Raw genomic sequence first — 21,953 nt, 5'->3', positions numbered from 1 at the left:
GCAGTGGTGAAGGGGGTTCAGATGCAGTGTTGAGTTTGATTCCCTCTGTCTGTTGCAGTTTGGCCTGTCACTGCTCCTCATCCTCCTGAGCCGTGGGGAAGACCTACAGAGTTCAGACTCTGCCACGGAATCAACACAAAATAATCAGTGGTCAGTATGGACTGTTTATTCTCTTAAGATCTTTTAGGTAATCTTTCAATTTTTTTTTTCTTATATTGTTATGTTTTTTCCTTATCAGGACGGAGGTGATGTTCATGGCAACCCGAGAACTTCTACGGATTCCCCAAGCAGCCCTGGCCAAGCCAATCTCTATACCCACAAACCTAGTATCCCTCTTTTCTCGCTATGTTGACCGGCAGAAACTGAACTTGCTGGAGACAAAACTGCAGTAAGTTTGGAACAGGAGAGTTCCACATCTCACTAAAGTTGGCACTTTAGAAGTTACGATTGGGGGTGGGGTGGGGGGGATAAAACTGACTTTGGTGGAAGAGATTGATATTTATTAACTGTTTGTGTATCTACTAGATATAAAACACTGTACTGGGTGCAACAGTGCCCTCATAGAAGTTGACTGCATGCTAAGGGTAAAGAAATATCTTGGGTGTTTTGTTATGAGAATGCTTAACAAGGATGTAACTTTAACACAAAAGATTACCTTCTGTTTTAACTCATTTATACAAACAAGTTTCCTTTCTCTCTTTCTTTATACCCATAGGCTAGTTCAGGGGATACGATAAAAGATCTCCAAATGTGTCCTGTACCTCCTTTTGGCTGCCACCTGCACTGCTGCCATCACCAATGGAGTGTTTTTAATGAGGGAGGGAAGGTAGCTTATTCCCCAAAGCAAAGTCTTGTGGGATCGATTCCTGTTCACAGGGGTTGTCTCTAAATGCCAGATATTTCCCCACTGCTCTGTGAAATTTGGCTGGGTGTTACTTCTGCTGGTTTCTTCTTTACATTCTATGTTACAATTCTGCATGTCCTACTTTTACTCAATTTTGCATTTTCTTTGCCCTAGATACACAAATATAATCTCTCCCTCTATCCCACCACCACTATTCCAGTTCAGAGTAGATTATAGCCTGCCAAAGTATTCCTTCCCTCATCCTATTGAAGTCTTTTTTTTTCATTGCCCCATATTAACATGACTATAGGAGAGCCAATTAAGTAGAAATCAAGATATAGATATACATACACACACTCTACCCCTATACATACATTTATGTGGCCTTCAGAGGGTCCTTAAAGAATGAGTTTTAGATTGAAAAATATTTAGTTGACTTATACCTCCTCCAGACACAAACCAGCTGATGTGTTTTTAATGAGTTTCTATTCCATTTTGTAATTATTGGGTTCTACTTGTTTTAGTATAAATACAGGGTATGCAGCACATTTAATAAAATCAGAACTCTTAATTGGCTGATGCCCAGGTCTAGACTAAGTCGTTTTTCTCCTTTCCACCTGTATTTTCTTTGTCTCTGTCCACCTTAACGGAAACAGCACACGGTTATACCTTTTTCCTGCTATAACTATAGTTGTCCCCTCAAGTGCATTCAAGATCACCCAGGATGATCCTCACTGATAGCCTGCTTTGGCAGTGTCGCTTCTTGCACACTTGCCCTGTCTTCCTGAGACTCCTTCAGTAAGCCATGCTTTACTTCTCTCTTCCCCATTTTTATGTGGTGTCACGGGTGGGAACCTCCAAATGTAACTGTGGAAGCTAAGTTTGGCCTGCTTTGCTCTTCAGTCTCTGCACCATGGCAGAACTGCTGTCCTTGCTATTTCATCTCACCCAGGGCCCCTTCCCTGGCAGCCAGGGGCCTGGGTTTGTATGCCAGCGGGGACAGCCTGCCATGATCTTTTCCACTTACCCTGTCCCCTTCAGCAATCAACCAGGATAAGGGGTTTTGATTCCTAGTGATTACAACCCTGAAGAAAACTAAATCGGAATTAATTTTACATGACCGTCTGATCTACTTTCTGCTGTCCTTACCTTTTTGAATGTAGTCAGGGAGGACAGGTTATATTTAAAGAGAATAAACATTTTGCACATACATGTATTGTACAACAGTAAGATCCTCTGTTATAACCAGCTGTCCTTGTTCACAGTCTCCATTTCTTCCCATTCTGTAGCCCCAGGCTCCACCAGCTGTTTCCCAGTGCCGTTACCTAGCTTCCCTCTACCATTGTCTACTGACGGTTTCCAATGCGCCTTTCCTACCTTCCCTTCATAACTGATCAAGTGAATACTTGATTATTATTTTTTCCTTACTGTGCATTATCTTTTTTGTTCAGTTCTAATTAATGAAAATAAAAGTTTCTAAATTTACATTTTTATAGGGTATTGTAAATAAAAACAAATTGTATACTTGATGAAAATGCGTGTTTGCCTTTTTACTTTCTTATTACTTCTGAACATGATTTTTAATGTGTTTCTAGCACATTTTGATAGACTGGCAAACCTCTTGATGTTGGAGAATGGTAGGGATATTATTACCTAATGTTTTTACCTTTTTTGTTGTGAGGAAGACAGATAAATATCTTATTTTTGTAGGGTAACTTTCGTGTAAAAACCTAGGGTGCTTTCAGTCCTCCTCTCCCTCATTTTAACTACAAAACAGAATTATTAATATAAATTGAGGCAGATATACATAGACTGTAGTTCATCCTCTGTCCTGTTTCTCTGTAGACACCGGTGAATCTGTCTCCTGACTTCTAAGAGACACTCATGTAGCCCAGTTTGGCATCTGGTTGCCCTCATGGTTAGTATTTCCTTAGCTCTACTATGTTCTATCTCAAAATTCATCTCTTCAAAGGAGATGGGAAAGTAAACTTACTATAATTATAATAATTATTTCAGACCTGAGTATCATTTTTACTCTAAACTACTCAAGATAAACATTCAGCAAACAGGGAAAGACAGAAAACAGTTGTAAATGTTAATGAGAGGAAGGGAGGTAATTCAACGTTATTGGGTGCCTGCTTACATAAAGCTTATTTTTTTCCTGATGAGGGGACATGCTCCTTGAAGTTAAATAGCTTGCCCAAGGTGACACAGCTAATGGGCAGTAGAGCAGAGGACTCATGCAGGATGTTATTGCTGTGAGGGATAAAATTATCTTCTAGTAAAGAATCCCACCTCTTAACATGAAAGAACACAAGGTGTCATTAGATAGCCCTGCTTTGTTAGGGTGGACTGGCCTGAGGATGCCCTTACATTCCTGGAAGACTACGAATGTCAGAAGTGAGGAAGACCTTAGAGATCATGTCGTCCAGTCCTCACATTTAAGATTTAAGGAAGCCAAAGCTCTGAGAAAGCAGTGACTTGCCAAAGGTCCCACCACTGGTTAGTGGTAAAGCCAAGAAAGGAATTCAGATGTATGCATTCTGCTGCTCTTTAGACAATAGTTCACCACAGTTTGAGAAATACTGGCCCTGGTCCAGAAAATTTAAATATTATATGTTTTGTAAGAATAAGACTAAGAAGTGCATCTACTTTTATGAATATAACGATAGCTTATATTGATAGTAACAATACCAACTGATTTTTGAGTCATATAGTATATACCTGATACCGTTAGGGATGCTTTAAAAGTCACTTTGAAGCCTCAGAGTAGCAAATAAGGACAATATTAACTTCCCTGTTACTGTATGTGAATAATAATCAAATTAGGTGATGCACTAAAATACTTTACAATATGGCACCAAGTTAAAAACTGATGTTAAGGTATGTGATCTTATGTAAGACCCTGATGAGTAATAGGTAATAAACCCTAATGGGTAACAGGTAACAGACTTGTGAATAATAGTTCACAAAAGAAAATGTAAGTGAATAATATTAAGAAGTTAACCACACATGGTAATCAGAGAAATAAAAAATTTTAACCTACTAAATTAACAAAAACTTTAAAAAATAATGCTAGTGAGGATTTGGAGCTGCTACTCATACTGGTAGGGGTAAATTTACATTTTCTGAAAGTGCTTTGACAATGTGAAGAACTTCGAAAATATTTATAGTCTTTGACCAATTAATTGGGTTTTAGAAATCTAGGGAAAGATTACAAAGCAATGATATTTATCACAGCTCTATTTATTTGTTTTTAATTTTTTTTTATTTTAGAAATGGTAACTTCTTTCTATTTTTAGTAGAGACGGGGTCTTGCTCTTGCTCAGGCTGGTCTCGAACTCCTGACCTCAAGCAATCTTCCTGCCTCGGCCTCCCGGAGTGCTAGGATTACAGGAGTGAGCCACCGCGCCTAGTCTATCACAGCTCTATTGATAATAGAAGAATTAGAAATAGCCTAAGTGTTCAACAGTATAACAATGGTTAAGTAAACAGTAATTCATGTGTCATGGAAAATGAGAAATGCAGAATATTTAATCATAGAAAGTTTATGATACAGTGAAAAAGCATATAGTATATATGCTTCAAATCCAATTTTTTTTTAAGAAAAGTGTATATGGTGAAAAAAAGAATATTGGAAAGATATGTTCCTAAAAGTTACTGGTCTGTCTAGATGGTAGGATTATGGGGAAGTTCCTTTTCCTTTCGCTTTTCAATAATTTCCAAATTTTCTGCAGAGAAAATGTATTGCTTATGTTCTTAGAAAATATTTTTAAAGAAAAATTGGTTTTGAAGAATTTAGCTTCATGCGGAAATACTAAGAATATAATGTTTAGTAAAAATAGGCTCTGTATGTGTACATGACAATCTTTGTGGAGAAAAAAATACATGGGAAAAAAGAGTGCAATCAAGGATGACCAAATAGCAGTGGTTGCCTTTAAGGAGAGGTTTGTGGAGGATTTTGTGTGTAGGTGATTGTTCCTGCTTTTTTGTATTTTCCAAATTTGTCTTCAATGAGCATGTATTTTATTATAACCATAAAAGGGTTATTATCTAAAAACTGCTAAAATTAGTAGGTGTCTATTTCTAGTTCTAATAAGGCAAAAGTGTTTAGTTGTACTTGACTTCAGAGCCATTGCATTTGACTGTATAGCAGATGAATGTGCTAGGAGTCTGGAAAAGTCATCAGAAAACAAGGTAATTATCCTGAGAGATGTGGTCAGTTATTTTATTATGAAACTTTAAGATGATATACCAGTTGAGGGATCAAAGAACCACTTGAAAAGTTCAAGCTGTATTGCCCATATTTACACTAAATTATGTTTTTTCCAAATTAGTTGTTAAATCACTAAGGTTGTGCTGTTAAACTTTAGGAAGGCCAAGACATGACTTTCTGAATCCGATGTTCATCTAGTTTGGGGGGCAATGAGTCCACTGTGTGAGAAGCAGAAGTGAGGAGATTGAAGGGGTCTTACTCTTTTCCTCTTCTCCCAACTATGCTTAAATACATTAATATTGTGATCCCTAAGAAATTAGTATGTGGGTTTTTAGGAAACTAATCTGATTCACTGTCTTACAATTACCTAATAGCATTGTTTTGATGTCCTTCTTGCGTCAGAGTCTTCTTGTGAATAGACTGCAGGTCTCATGACAGCCTCTGCTTTGCTTCTTACTTTTGCAAATGTTGCACGTAAGGCTGTTCTGAGGAGTTTGTTATTCAGCGTGACTCTCCAAGATTCCAATTTAGACAAGTTCATTCTCCAAAGCAATAGTAAGTGAAATCACACCTGAGATCTGGGAAATATCTAGACGGGTACTAAGTAATCAGTGATGTGTGTGTACTTGTGAATATACCATCTCTTAAATTGGTTAGATTGTACCAATCCAAAGAATGAGAAAAAAATCTATGTATAACTAACAGAGAGAAGGTATCTGAAATTCCACCCCCTAGAAAACCACTACTAAGAGTTTATTGTCCTCCAAGTGATTTCTCTATGCATATGCATACATAGATTTATAGTTATTTTTTACCTTTTTTTTCTCTTAATACATCATGAACATGCTGCTATAGAAAGCTACACTGTTCTTTTTGATGGCCAGGTGGTATTCCACTGTGTGCCATTGTGCCCTCATTTATCTAATGGCTCCCCTGTTAATAGGAGTCAATCTTCAATTACTTCTTGTCAGTCACAGTTCTTCATCCAATAGTGAACAAAAGGTAAATCCACAATATCACTTTAGATTTCTATGGCTATTTTATAGTGTACAAAAACATACATTCATTTTCTAAAACAGCATCTCTATGACCTTTTGAAATAGGATGGGCAACTATAATTTTACAGTACCAAAACTAGACTAGCAAGACCTTCCAGCTGGTAAGGGCTAAAACTGGGATTTAAACCTTAAGTTTAGTCTGGTGTCCTGACTGCAAGAAGGCTCCTATTCCTGGACCCATGCTTCACAGAAGAGCAGCTGAAAAGCTGCAAGACTTTAATGTCGCATCTGCAATCTCCTCTGATTGGATTTTAATGCCTTCACTTTCAGTAGGCAAATTAAGCAGTTGCCTCTCAGTAATATCAAAGCAGGCAATTCAGGTTATAATTATCAGGACCAATTGCCATATATAAGGATCAGAGTCACAGGGTTGCAGCTGTCAGGCATCTGTATGGTCCTTTTGGTTTAAATATTATGAAGGGAGAAAAAAAGACTTCTTGCTTCCATTCTTTCTCCTTTCCAATATTTTGAAATGCATTTTTTTACATTAGATATATTCAGTCATAGGTGATTGGTTTGTTCATTAATTCACTGCATTAATATGTGAGCTTCACAAATGCAGACAGTCTGTCTTGTTCCCAGCTGACCCAAAACCCAACACAAGGTCAACGCCTAGCAGGCATCCAACAGATCTATCTATGTATGCATGTGCAAGAGAAATCACTGGTCATGAAATAGTTACACTATTAAGAGAGCTGAAAGGGGTTATTCAGAGAACAGACCTTGATGTAATAAATTCATCTACATGTGCAAGGCCCATTTCAAAATACATTGTTACTCATTTTATCACAGCAACTCCTAGGTTAGGAACAATTTGATAATATAATTCAGGCAAGCACTTGTGTGTCCCACATTACTCCAGGTACAGTGGTGACAAAAACAAAACAGCCCCTGTTCTGGTGCAGCTTATGATCTGAGGGGGTTACTTACAGTGATAAGTACTAAGGAGAGAACGAAGTGAATCAAGAGTGGGTGAGGGGGAATTGTACTTTACAGGAAAGGCCTCGATGAGCAAGTGGCGTTTAAACAAATGTGAATAATGAGAAGAGGACAGCCATGCAAAGGTCTGAAGAGCATCCCAAGCAAAATGAAAAAGGTGGCCATGTCCGTGACATGAGAATGAGTTTGAGGAGTTCAAGGAACCAAAGAAAGCCAGTGTTGCTGGAGTGAAGGGTGTGGGGCAGAGTGTGACCACACAGGGCCTTGAAGGGATTTATTCTCTCATTGCAGTGGAAAGCCTTTGCAGAATTTTTATGTAAGAAATACAAAACAAAACATCATCTGATTTATGCTTTTAAAAATCACTCTGCAGTATGGAGATGGAAATAGACAACAGCAGGGGGCACTTCTCAGAGAGCCTCATACTATTAGTATTATCCCTGTTCTACAGGATGAGGAGACTGGGCCTTTAAAAGGCAAAGTCACTTTGGGAATAATTTTTTTTAAATAGATTCAGGACAGCATTTACTTTTGGAAGTGTTTAGGCAAGTGGGATTGGGATAAGGACATAGGAAACTGGTCATTTTGAATTTGTTATGTTGAGTGGTGGATTTACTAGTATTAGTTTTACGATTATGCTTCATAACTTTCATACAGCATATGCATTCTGTGTATGTATGAATTGTGTCCTCCTCAAAACTCCTAAAGTTGTAACCCCTAGTACCTTAAAATGTGACTGTATTTGAAGATAGGATCTGTAAAGAGGTAATTAAGTGAAAACAAGGTAATTAGAGTGGGCCTAAATCCACTATGACTGGTGTTTTTATAAAAAGGAGATGACACAGACAGGCACAGAGGGAAGACCATGTGAAGACACAGGAAGACATTCATCTAAAAACCAAGGAGAGAGACCTCAGAAGAAATCAACCCTGCTAACACCTTGATCTTGGACTTCCAGCCTTCAAAATTGTGAAAATATAAATTTCTGTTGTTTAAGCTACCCAGTCTGTGGTACTTTGTTATAGTAGCCCCAGCAAACTAATAAGCATAGGTGTCAAATATTTCATCATTAAAATGTTTAAATTGTTTTTAAAAATCCATAAGATAGAAGAATATATACAAAACAGTTAACGATGGTCATATCTGGAAGGTGTGATGATAGAGAATTTTCATTTTCTAAATTTACATTTCTGAGCCTTTTTAAATCCCTTATGATAAATATATAATAGGTTTGTATTCGAAGGAAGGAAGAAAAGAAAGAACATGGACGAGACTTATCCAAGATCGCAGTGAGTGAGTGGCAGACAAGGAAAACCTGAATTACAGTTATAGTCATTTTCTACCGCTTCTCCACCCAATAGAGAAGTAAGAAGGCATGTGTGGGACTTCCAAAAATGCTCCTTAAAAGGGAGGAACTACCCTTTTGTCCTCCTTCCTTCCCTCTTCTTGCTGCCTAGAGTGCAGTTGTAATGACCGGAGCTACTTTCGGTCAAAAGGTAGTAACAGAAACAACATACAATGGAAAAGAAAGAAGTCTGTGTCTCTGAAGACTTCAGTGAGTCACCTTACCAACCCTGAGCGGAGCTGCCTACCCCTGTATTTCTTTTACATGTGAAAATAAACTCTTACGTGTTTAAACTAATGTAAATTGAGTCTGTTTCTTGCAAATAAACTCAATCCTAATTATTACAAAGGACTTTTTCAGTCATTTGGTACAGGCTGAACATCCCTAATCCAAAAATCTGAAATCCAATATGCTCCAAAATCTGAAACATTTTGAGCACTGTGACATGATACTCAAAGGAAATGCTCATTGGAGCATTTTGGATTTTGGCTTTAGTGACTGGGGATGCTGAACTGGTAAGTACTGTATACGTAATGCAGATATACCAAAATACAAATAAGTCCAAAATCCAAAACACTTCTGGTCCCAAGCATTTTGTATAAGGGATACTCTACCTGTATTACATTAAGTGCAAGTGGGGAAAAGTTTTTTTGAATATTTTTTAAATTATTACAAATTTCAGGGAATTCTTTGCCCACAGTCTCCATTTTTTTCTGAAGTCCAAAGCATGATTACCTGTTGTGAAACAGAAGGGTTGTGTAGCTTGAAGCGGGTGGCAAATTGTTGGGGTAGTTCCAAGGGATAACAGGAGCAGAGGCAGGTTAATGATACTTCTTAAAAATACAAGAAACTAATTGTATTTGTTTTCCATCATCAAAATTAAACATTACTTCATTGTGTTGATGACATCTTCACAACTGATTTAATTGTTTGAATTGTTTCTGTTATTTAAAAAAAAGAATTCCAAGGCACGTGAAATATGAGGGACAGTAGGCTTATTCATATCTGTGTTCAAATGTCAGCTTTGCCTTTACAAGTTACTTTACTTGTTTGAGTCTGTTTCTCTCTCTGTAACAGAAGTGGTAGAACAACTGGATTGTGACCAACTAAATAAATAAATGAGATTGGCTGGGCCTGGTGGCTCACGCCTGTAATCCCAGCACTTCGGGAGGCTGAATCGGGAGGATCACTTGAACCCAGGCGTTCAAGACCAGCCTGGGCACATCGTGAAACCCTATCTCTAAAAAATAAAAAAAATCTAACTTTCAAAAAATATATATTTGTGAAAGTGCTTAACACTTAATAAAAGCTGGTATCCCTTTACTGTATTAATCCATTTCTACTTCATATAAAGTCCCAATATTTCCAGGCTTTTCTATGGCATGTCTGATATCCTCAAGGAAGACATGCAGATCATCCTTGGGTTAGTTATGTTGTGCTGCAAAGATAGTCTTGCATAATTAATAATTGCACTTAGCATTTACTATCTACCATATCCCAGGCACATTTCATACATTTTCATTTAATCCTTCCCCAAAATCTTGAGAAATAGATGCTATTAGTGTGGTCATAGGAAACTGGTGAGAGGTTAAGTAAGCAGTCCAAGATTGCATTTACTTAGCAAAAACAGGATTTGAAGCCAGATGGTCAAGACTCAGATAGTATGATTAATTACTACACTATAATGCATAAATAAGCCAATAGTTCCTCCTGGTAGGCAGTTAGAGAAGTGATTTTCCCAGTCAGTATGTAGCTTTCCTTTTAAAATTTACAATTACTCTCTGTTTGACTACAAAATCAATACACAGAATGTGGTTCTTGCTCTCTAAGAGTGACCATTCTAATAACCCAAAACTGAAGGGTTGAATTACATCTCCTGAGACTCTGTCAAAGAACTTGTTCTGATATACTGGCAGTTCCCATCTCACTTTTGTGTCTTCCTAGTTTCAGTGAATTTCATCATCCTGTTGCACAAACAACAGGAACAAAAGAGGAAAATCACAGAGCTAGGATGTAGTCCTTGCTCCAGGAAAAGTTAAATAGCAAGCAAGGGGAACTAGGCAGACCACTCCTTGATAACCACAGAGACAGAGTTGATTCCTTGAGCTCTTTTTCACTGTTTAACACAGTACCTGGAATTAGTAGGCTTTAAGACTTGTTTAGAGAAAGTATGAATGAGTGACATTAACCTCAAAGCCCCTCTGACAAACGTAGTAACTGGCTTACCACCAAGTACAGTATCTACCAGGTGTCCAGTCTGCTGCTGCTTTTATGTAAGTTAAGGGAACCACGTAATATAAGTCTTGGCCTATGAGTAAAAACATGGTTTAGTGTTGTAGTGGATGCTCTGGAGTGCGACCAAGATCCCCTCTTTAGGACCAAGTACTCATACCCCAAGCTGCTGAAAGTATCGGTCACTGTTGGCTCACAGCTGAGCCTCTCTCCCTTTGGTAATTATCCTCTCCCAAAAGGAAATGCCTTGGGTTTTACCCTCTCCTTGGACACAGCCTGCGTGCAATGACTGCTCAGTGCTGTGGATAAGTGCCCAGCCATCTCTCAAGGCTGGGCACCTGGGACAGGCCAACTCAACTTCCAATCTCCCCATACTTGAGGCCTCTGTTCCAAGTGCATCTCAGTTTAAATTTCCCCTCTGATGCATCCTGTTTCTTTCACTCCCTCACAGGTGTTGTTCCTGAGAGTACTTCCCAGGAAACTTCTGGGGGAATTGGACCAAAGACAAACTCAAATTTCTCATTCCGTTGAGATACTCCTGCTGTCCCTTGAACTACAAAGTTAGGGTAAAACTGGGGAGCCCAATGCATGCATTGCATTACACTGATAATACCTGCACTGTTAACAAACCATCCCTTGGCAAAATTTGGGTGATAGGGCCAGTGCCAATTTGAAGAATATGGAAAAAAAGCTTGAAAGTTCATCCAGAGGAGCTGAAAACCTACATGGACACAAAAATCCCGCACAGGAATGTTTATAGCAGCTTTAATTATAATTGCAAAAACTTGGAAGCAACTAAGATGTCCTTTGGCAAGTGAATGGATAAACTGTGGTACATCCATATTATGGAATATTATTCAGTGCTAAAAAGCAAATGAGCTATCAAGCCATGAAAAGACATGGAGGAAACTCAAATACTAAGTGAAAGAAGCCAATTTGAAAAGGCTTCTTTTCAAATTATAGCCAGTTCTCTGTATCTGTGAGCACTGCATCCGTGGATTCAACAAACCAGGGATCAAAAAGAAAATAGATGTTTGCAATGGTACTAAACATGTACAGATTTTTTTTCCTTGACGTTATTCCCTAAACAATTCAGTATAACAACTATTTATGTGGCACTTATATTGTATTAAATATTAGGGATGGCCGGGCGCGGTGGCTCATGCATGTAATCCTAGCACTCTGGGAGGCCAAGGCGGGTGGATTGCTTGAGCTCAGGAGTTCGAGACCAGCCTGAGCAAGAGCGAGACCCCGTCTTGAAAAATATAAAAATAAAAAAAATAAATAAAAATAAATATTAGGGTTTGGGGTGAGTTTTCTGTTGTTTTTTTGTTTGTTTGGTTTTTTTTTTTTTTTTTTGAGCCATTTTGAGACAGTCTTACTCAGTTGACCAGCCTATAGTGCAGTGGCGTCATCATAGCCCATGCAGCCTCGACCTCCTGGGTTCAAGAGATCCTCCTGACTCAGCCTCCAGAGCAGCTGGGACTACAGGCACTAACTTTTCTATTTTTAGTAGAAACAGGGTCTTGCTCCTGCTCAGGCTGGTCTGAAACTCCTGAGCTCAAGCGATCCTCCCGCCTCGGCCTCCCAGAGTGCTGGGATTACAGCATGGGGCCTTGTAGCCCTTTCAGGTCTGCACTCTCCACGCCTTGTCTCTCCACCTGTTACTGCCTCTCTTTCCCTCCTCAGGCCTTCACACAACAATGGTTGTCTTTGTTCTTTCCTTTGCTCCCTCCTCCCCAGCCCCCAGATGGTAACTTAAAGAGTTTATTCCTCTTTGAAACAGGTTACACGAGTTATTCTCTTTCATAGCACCCTGGTTGCCCTCCATGTCACTGTGTATATGTATATAATTACTATACGTGTTTTCTCTATAAAACACTGTGTGTATTCATTTGTATGTTTCTTATTTAATTCCTGTCTGTCCCCAAGATCCTTTATGTTTCATGAGAAACCACAGGTTATTTGTACATTCATTATTGTGTCCCCAACACTTGGCTTAAGCCTGGAGATATATAATAGATAAATATTTGTTAACTAGGTGAATATGCTAGGCTGTACGCTGACTGTCATGAAGGAACCAAAGATGAAACAGATACGATCACACATTGAAGGAATTCACCCTCTAGTAGGGGAAATATGACTGAAATATAAATAATTGTAAGGCAAGACAATATCACAGGAAACTCTATGATTCCTGAGGAAGGGTCATTACTTCTAGCCAGAGAAATCAGAGGAAATTCTGTAGAGGGACAGTATTACACCTGGCATTGAAAGGAGGGAAAGCATACACAAAGGCACTAATCTAAGAAAGTGTAGGGCAAATGTGGAGAAAGATGTGTGGATCAATTTAACTGGAGCATGGAATACATCAAGACAAAATAAGGCTGGAAAGGAGAGGTGACACCAGATTGTCAAGGGCCTCATTTGCCAGGCCAAGACTGCTGGGCTGTATTCTGGAGGAAGTGTTGGGCAACCACAATAATTCAACCTACCTTTTCAATATCCTTTAATTTTTTTTAAATATACCATAAAAGTATTAGGTTATTGAATATGAAATGTCTTATTTTGAATCAAAGGTTTAGTTTATTATATCTCAAACAAGAAGCAGTACAATTAATCAAAGTATGCACCCTAACTATTGACAGTTTAGTTTCACCATCTTAATGGTAGCTTGTTTATGCAGAACGAAGAAGCCTACAGAGCAAGTGGCGATGATCTGGCATTTTCCACAGCTTGTTGAGAATTGAATATTTTTCCTTGTGAGAAGTGGTCCAAAGTCTGGAAGAAGTGGTAGTCAGTTGGTGCAAGGTCTGGTGAATACAGTGGATGACAGAGAGTTTCCAAGTCCAGCCTCTGTAGTTTGAGCAGCGTTGTTTGTGCGACATGTGGTCGAATGCTGTCTTGCAAAAGGATTGGCCCGTCTCTATTGACCAATCTCAGCTGCTTAATCACAAGCATCCTCATCATTTCGTCCAATTAGTTGCAGTAGACATCGCTGTAATCGACTGACCAGGTTTCATGAAGCTGTAGTGGATAATAACAGTGCTGGACCACCAAACACAAACCATTAGCTTTTTTTGATGAATATTCGGTTTTGGACTGTGTTTTGGCACTTCATCTTTATCCAACCATTATGCCAAACGCTTGCAACTGTCAAAAAGAATCCATTTTTCATCACACATAGCAGTACGGTATAGAAATAGTTCGCCTTTATGTCATGACAGCAAAGAAAGGCAACCTCCCAGATGATTTCTCTTCTGACGCTGGTCTAATGCATGTGGTACCCATCTATCCAGCTTCTTTACCTTGCTGATTTGTTTCAAATGGTCCAATATTGTTGCAATAATAATGTCAAACCTTGCTGCTAATTCACACTTCGGTTGAGATAGATTCACTTCCACTACGGCTTTCAGCTCATCATTATCTACCTTGGTCTCAGGTTGCCCATGTGGCTTATTAATCAAGATTAAAATCACCAGAAAGGAACTTCTTAAACCATTGACATACTGTGAGTTCATTAGTCACATCCTTCCCAAACACTGCACTGATATTGCAAGCTGTCTGTGTAGCATTTGTTCCAAGATGGAACTCACATTTGAAAATAACATAAATTTTTTACTTATCCATGGTTTCACAAAAATTGCTCTAAAAAAAAAATTTGAAGGATAATGATAAGCCAAACCATGCGTTCAAAAGAATGAGGACATACCATCACAATAAAAATAAAACAAGAAGTGTCAAAGTGAAATGTCAGAGATATCAACTGTCAAACTTAGTATTTAAGGAAATCAGACATTCCATACTTAATAACCTAAATAGAAATAAAAGTACAATGAGGACCCACATACTTACCGTCTAGATTTAACAATTAACATTTTGCCACATTTGCTTGATAGGTAGGTAGATAGATGTGTGTGTGTGTGTGTGTGTGTGTGTGTGTGTGTGTGTGTGTGTTTGTGCATGCGAATTTCAAAGTATATATTACTTTTTCTTTCCTGACTTTTTCCTTTCTTCGTCTTTCCTTCTTTTTTGCTGAATCATTTTCAACGGAATTACAGACATCACAACTCTTCACTTCTAAATACTTCAGCGCATTTTTCCAAATTTTAAAGATGTTTTCTTTCATATCCAGCATACCATTATTACAATGAACAAATCTAATAATTGCCTAACATCTAATACTGTTTCATTTTCAAATTTCCCCAACTGTTCCCAAAATATCTAAAAGTCTTGTTTTTTTCAGAGCCAGAATCAAGTATTTGGTTGTGTCTTTTTAAGTTTTTAAAATTTAGAACAATCACCCCTTGATCCTTTTTTATGACATTGATTTTCCTCAATCTTTATGTTTGTTTCCTATAAAGCAGTTGTCTTATAGAATGTTTCACATTCTTGATTTATCTGATTTTCTCCTTGAGGGTATTGTTTAACTGGTTCCTCCAGCCCCTGTAAAATGGAGATTAGATCTAAAGGCTTGATTAGATACAGTTGCAACATTTTTGGCAAGAAAACATCATTAAGTGATGCTGTATACTTCATGCTGCAGCACACCAGGGACTTCACAAAAATGTTGGTTTGTCCCAGGGTTAGTGATGCTAAGTTGGATAACTGGGTTAAGGTGGGGGCAGCCAGATCTCCCTGTCATAAAAGTATGTGTTTCTCCTTTGTGATTGGCAACACAACTCACATTTTTGTAGCTGTTTCCAGTTTCTCAAACATATTCGATGTGCTTAATCACAATAGCATCCCTGTAAGGTTTTATTCCTGTTTAACAGAAGTGAGAACTGGGGCTTGGAGTGCTTAATGACCTTCTCGAAGTTATAGAGCCAGGAGGTTGCAAAGGCAGAAGTCAAGCATAAATGGATTTAGTTCAGTTTTAAAAAAAAGTAATCCTAAATAGCCTACATCTAACTGAAGATTTTTAAAGCGCATTCTTTCTCCAGAATTCAATAACTATTTCTCTCATTTTGAAACCATTTCCTAAAAAAGAATATTTTTCTTTACTTTCTTGACACTGGGAAGCACAATGCCAAGGAAAGTCAATTTATTTTAGTGTCCAACAGCTATTTCTATTGCCTGTTCGAACTAGAAAAATGTAACAGATGCTGGATTCCCCAAATTACAGAGCTTTTGCCTACATTTGTAACAATAGTTTACATCTAAATGTTATGTTATTGAATTTGTGATTTTCACAAATGTGTGGACAAAGTTAGTTGATCACAAATAACAATTTTCTGCTAGAAGAGAATTATAATGTTCCCAATGCAAAGAATATAAATGTTTGAGGTGATGGATATAAACTACACGTTGTATACATGTATCAAAATATCACATGTACCCCCCAAAATATGTACAACTATATCAATAAAAAATACACCCTCCCCCCCAAAAAAAAAACATTTTATGGCTAAAGTTAAGCATTATACACGTGCGCTTATGATGCTAAAACCAACGGCCTTCAGGTCTGGAAGAGACACAAGAAGTCAGGTCCTGGCAAATCTATTTTCTCCTGAAGCCAGGTCAGCATCTTGTGGCACTGAATTAATAGAAACATGACCATCTAGAATCAAAAGATAAGGGGTGTGCTGCCATAATGAACAAACCAGGTATGGGAATTAGGGGATTGTGGATCTAGGAGGGGAAGTGAGGAAGATATTTCTGGGTTCCCCAGGAATCCGGGCCTTCGGAGTTAGAAGGGGACCCTAAAAGAGGGATTCAGGCGTGCGCTGATTGCCAAGTCACTCTGACCGCCAGGTTCTTCTTAACAAGAAACTATGATGGTCGTAGTTTAGAAAGAGGGAATCTGACATCTCGACCACATCAAAAAACGCTTTGAGAGGCAGCCTCGCTTTGGTCTCCCATCACTTCCCCAAAGCTGGAAGCGGGTGGACACGTCCCCAGGCGCTCTTCCCGGATTTTATTGGTTGTCCCTGCCGGCCCTCTCTCATTAGGTCTCTTTCATTGGTCAGCATCGCAGCATCCACAGACAATTCTCAGAACCAATCATCTCCAATTATCGCCCCGCCTCTTCGCCGACATAGGAGTGACATAGATGATAACCAATAAAAAATGAGAGTGAAGGTGAGACTTCGCCTCTTTTTCTTCAACGCGTTCAGTAAATGGTAGAAAAGGTTGAGTAGCTGATACCAACCACCAATCCGTAAGGGCGGAAGAGGGCGATGCGAGGAGTGATGGGAGGGGGTGACGTGGCAGTGACAGGAGCACAAACTGAAATGAGTGGCGGAAACGCTAGCCAATCGGCGATCAAATTTGCCGGGCACCCCGCATTCCTCCCACCTCCCTGAACGCTAGAAACTTCAGAAAAGCACCAATGAGCTTCTAAACGCGTCTGATTGGCCTTCACCCAAACCAATCAACGGCAGGTCTGGCGGACGCTTCCCACCCCGGGCTCTCACTGGGCGGTGTAGAATGACAGGTCCGCGAGAAATGCCTATGTCTGTGGGGTCTTCCTCAAGTGACACTGAGCGGCACCAATCGACGTCCTCCTTCCCGGCGGCCGAGCCCTCCTTCTCGCGGCGGGCCTGGCGGGGCGGGGACGCTCCGCGGCGGCGGCTGATGCGCTAGCCGTGTGGGGCGCTCCGGGCGGCGACGGCGGCTCTCGTAGGCGGTTCCGGCCCTGTATCTCCGGGCGGCGGCGGCTCATGGCGGCGACGGAGCTGAGAGGAGTGGTGGGGCCGGGCCCGGCAGCCATTGCAGCTCCTGGCGGCGGCGGCGCCGGTCCCCCCGTGGTGGGAGGAGGCGGCGGCCGCGGAGATGCGGGGCCGGGCTCTGGGGCTGCGTCAGGGACTGTGGCCGCGGCAGCGGCGGGCGGCCCGGGCCCCGGGGCCGGGGGAGTGGCGGCGGGGGGCTCGGGCGGCTCAGGCGCTGGGGGTTCGGGCTCGGCTCGAGAGGGCTGGCTCTTCAAATGGACCAATTATATCAAAGGCTACCAGCGGCGGTGGTTCGTGCTGAGCAACGGGCTCCTGAGCTACTACAGGTAACTGCTTCCGGGGCGCCGTCACTCACCTTGCCTCCCCCAGCGCAGCCGACAGCCCTGGCGCCCTCACCCTCGCCGGCCGGCATGGCAGCCAAGGTCGCCCCAGGCCCATTTTCGTCACCTGCGCGGATTGACAGCCCGCGACAGGAGCCCACTGTCACGAAAGTGGAAACCCCAGGACTTACACCTCCCCTCCCCCTGGGTACCACATCTTCCCCTCGTCCCCTGGCCTTTCCATTCAGCAATTGTTTGGAGAGCATCTGTTCTTCCATTGTATTTCCACCAGCACATGGGTGCAATTATTTATTCTGCAAGCGAGGCTCTGTTGTAGGTGCTAAGGGGGCACATGTAGGAGAGCACATCTGAACACTGCTCCCAAGAAACTTACAGTGCAAATCTCAAATCGTAGCTGTCTGTGCCCAGTCTCCAAAATTCAAGGTTATTCGTAGCTCTTGATGTACTCACCCTTACTCTCCACACTGAGGCACAAGGACAGCACACGCAGGGTAGCTTTGGTATTCTGTCCCCTGTTTTCCTTATCTCTCCAAGACTTGCATATGCTTTCACCTTCTGGACAGCCCAGAATGGAGATGTGCACTCCAGTGCTGCTTTTATTTTTGCTTGCCTCACCTCCATGGGAATCATTCAATGGGAATAATTGTTTTATCCAACATTTCTGTAATCTTTTTGGTTAGAATTAAGTGTTATTAAAAGAATCATCCATGTTTTTGGTATGATTACTTCTGTTCAACAATGTTTATTTTGGACTGTTTAATATATATTTATGGCGACACACCCTGGCCATAACATAGCATGCTTTTGGGTTACTCATGTTACTATAGATAGAGGAATCAAGATAGATGATTTAGGGACAGGATGTCAACATTTCCTGAAGGCTGGACAATGTGGCTAGGTGTTTTACATATAGTACTTAGTTGACTCCCAACAACCACCCTGGGAGTTAGGAGATATTCCCATTTTATGGATGAGGAAACTGAAACTTAACATGGGCAACTTTCCCAAGGTTTTGGAGGAGTGAGGATTTGAAACTACTTCTGTTCACACCAACATAACCTAAAACCCAGGTTAGTGTTACATGGATCAGTCAATTACAGAGATAATTATTTATCAATAGCAAGTTTATGGATCATGCCTACTATGTGTATTTTATACAAAAAGTATAAAGTCTTTTTTAAGGAAGACTTTTGTTAATATAATGACATTCCTAATTGAAATCTTTTTCTAAAGACCATCCTATTTGATACCTAAAACACTGATGTTGAAAAGCAGCTCACTGTATATTTCCTTTCCTTCGCTAGTAGTTCTGCTACCAGGAAAGTTGAGGTGGACAAGCCTCTTTTCCATCAACTCCATTGTATTGGCTCTTAGAGAATTTTGAGGAGAAACTGAAGGGAGGAGTTGGAGGTTGTTGGTAGGAACGCATTCTTATCTTTCCTCTAACTGTGGAAAATGCCTTAGCTCATCCTCACTGCTTAAGCAACATTAGTTGTGAATAGTTGTATACATCATTTGCATTATTGTATTCAGAATTGATTTTAAATTATGACCCTTTCTAACAACACATCCAGGACTATCAGTTTAAGTTTAGATCACAAATCTAAAATTTTAGTTTGCCTGGGAGTTTTTTTCCTTACTCAAGTTCATGATTTCCTGTTATTGACCATCATTCTAATGTTCAGTTGACTTATAGCCTCACTTAAGTCCTAAGTCACTATTAGTACTGATACCCTGTTTTCAAAAATTGTCTAAGGGCCTTCATGTGTGGTCATTTTTGCCTCCCCCACATTCTTATAGGATCTACTTTCTAGGCTGTTGATTCTTTGATCAGTACAGATCTTGGACATTAATAACTTATATGTTGCTGTCTCTTCAAGTATTTGTAACCACTTTTAACCTCTCCCTTACAAGAGCTAGTGGTACCTGTCTGACTACAGATAAAACTCCTTTCAAAACATACCAAACCACATATTGGGAAATATGCCATAGGCCTGTCTTTGCCAGCTAAGATGGTCCCACCCACAAACCAACCAAGCAACAGGATCCAGCGTTATCAATTCTATGCACTATCCTCAAAATTGCATTGAAATGCTTCCTACCAACTATACTGGCAGTTTATTCTTGCCAGCTGGGTTCTTCTGGTCCTCGTCTCCCTCCTGGAATTTTTTTAGCCAAGTTGTCCTTCCTCCTGCTATTCATACCTCCAAAACCTGCAATCTCTTATGTATGCCATTTCCAAAATACTGTTTTCCTTTTAACTGAGATCGTGCACTTCATAGACCCATCCTCTGATGAACTGTCTTAATAGGCCTAAAAGGCTTTGGCAAGTCACTTCCTTCTTTTTACCTATCCTGTGCTTATTACATACCCAGTTTCATAGATGACCCATTACTTAAAACTTCATGTAGAATCCTAGCTTCCCCAGAAACATTGTGACAGGCCACAGGGTTAGTTTTCTGGCTAGCTTCTAGAGATTGAATTACTATATCAGCTGGCCTTTTCTGGGAAGAACTTTCTAGCCATAAAATACCACCTAATACTATAGTGCCTGAAGAACTTATCTTGCACCCTGAGAATCATGTCATTCCTGCTTCTGCACTAATCATTTATAATCATAGGTATATCTGCCCAAACTCAAGAGTTCCGAGGTCAAGCCTGCCTTACACCCAGGGTTCCTTGGTGTTTTGTTTTTTTTTTTTAACTGCTACATAGTTTATGTGATTTGAGAAACCTTTAGTTCATGAAGATGATCCAGGCAGAAGAGATTCCCAGGAAGTGGTTTGTAAAAAGTGCCAATAAGGAGGAATGTGGAAGAAGGTCCAAGTAGCACCCTTGGAGTAGAAAGCAAGAGTGAGCTGGCCTGTCAGCTGTGTGTCTGTAATTCAGCCTGCATTATTCATAATGTAACTGAAGCTTGGGGGCAGGGAGGTAAGAATAGAAAAAGCAGGGATTCACGTTACAGTGTGGCAGGTGCAGAGGATGGAAAGCGGCCCAGTCCATTGAGACCCCCCTGGCCTTCCCATACTGCTCATTTGTACATTTGAGGAAGAAAAAACAGTCTCCTGTGACAAATCGAACAACAGCAAACCTGCCTTCCTAAGCACAGTAAACAGACTTTCTCAAACATACCAAATCTTAGTTTCTGGAGATGGGGTGTGTGCCATTACTGGCATGCAGGAATTCTGGATGTGCCAGGTGTGCTTGGCCGCTTGGCACCACTGAAAGGGAAATGGCTTTGCTTTGTACTGTGGCAGTTGGCAAAGGACTTTGACCTCTTTATGTTCCAAGTTGGACAGGGAAAACTGCAGTCTCCACATGCAGGTCTCTGGGCATAACCAGCGGGTAGCGGGGAAATGACACAGTTTTCATTGCATACTCAATTGCGTGAGAAGCTTGATATTTTATGTGAAGCTTGATATTTTATGTGAAGTGTTTTGTAGCTTGTTGTCACCAACTAGTGCTGTAAAGTTCAAAAGTTAGTCTATTAGTAGAACTGTCAGTCAGTAGAGATGGGGAAAATTTTTACAGCCAGTCCTCTGAGAGCAGATCTGCTGAATCTTCCCTAGCTATTAATAGGATGGCTTAGGAGTTCCCAACAAGAGAGGATGTTGGATGTTAGGAAAGAATATATTCCAGGAGGATTAAAACACCTGGTGATTCCTTTATGATTATTCTTTTTTTAATCCCCCAGAAAGCTAGTTATTCTTATTTCATATCATTTGAGCCCTATCCAGTATTTAATACTCTAAACATTTAAATGTGCCTTTTTACATTCCTGCAATGTAATTCTAAGCATGGTGTGACAGTTTGCATTTGGCCTGTTACAGTGAGGGAGATGGTTCAGTATATAAAAAATGGAGCTATTCTTAGGGAATAAGACTGCTGTAGGAAATTTTGTTGCATGAGGTTATAAAGCTCTTTGTAATTATAACTTGCTAAGTAAAAAGTAATTCCTGACTGCAAAAGGGCATGAGGGAACTTCTTGAGGTGATGGAAATGTTCTACATCTTCGTTGTGGTGGAGGTTACGCAATTGTATACATTTGTCAAAATTCATTCAACTGTACACTTAAAAGTGCTGAATGGGTATTTCATGTAGTTATACCTCAGTCAAACTTGTTTTTAAAAAGCACATGAGAGGAACAGCAGGGGAATAAAATCTGACTCAGAAACAACACATACAGGCTTTGAAAGGAAATCCCTACCGATTGTTGCTTGAATTTTCAGGAACCATTTGAGGGACTAGAACTTGCTGATTCCTAAGACTATCATATTTTCAAAGAGCTCAGAGTTAGGAGCATAAAT

General features: G+C 40.2%; 2 protein-coding genes across 2 annotated transcripts in view; both read left to right on the top strand.

The window, feature by feature from the left end:
• Positions 1–2,371, top strand: part of PATL1 (PAT1 homolog 1, processing body mRNA decay factor) — a 28,635-nt gene extending 26,264 nt beyond the window's left edge. The window contains exons 17-19 of the mRNA XM_045558150.1: positions 59–150; positions 239–388; positions 716–2,371. Coding sequence (XP_045414106.1) covers positions 59–150; positions 239–388; positions 716–737 — 264 coding nt within the window. The 3' untranslated portion in view covers positions 738–2,371. The remainder of the gene's footprint in view (positions 1–58; positions 151–238; positions 389–715) is intronic.
• A 14,822-nt stretch (positions 2,372–17,193) lies between these two features.
• LOC123642746 (oxysterol binding protein) overlaps positions 17,194–21,953 on the top strand; it is a 32,216-nt gene continuing 27,456 nt past the window's right edge. Inside the window, exon 1 of the mRNA XM_045558149.1 lies at positions 17,194–17,631. Within this exon, the coding sequence (XP_045414105.1) occupies positions 17,297–17,631 (335 nt within the window). The 5' untranslated portion in view covers positions 17,194–17,296. The remainder of the gene's footprint in view (positions 17,632–21,953) is intronic.

The sequence above is a fragment of the Lemur catta genome, chromosome 7 (genome assembly GCF_020740605.2).
Source record: "Lemur catta isolate mLemCat1 chromosome 7, mLemCat1.pri, whole genome shotgun sequence".
Lineage (NCBI taxonomy): Eukaryota > Metazoa > Chordata > Mammalia > Primates > Lemuridae > Lemur > Lemur catta.
This window is presented reverse-complemented; position numbering and strand designations above follow the sequence as displayed.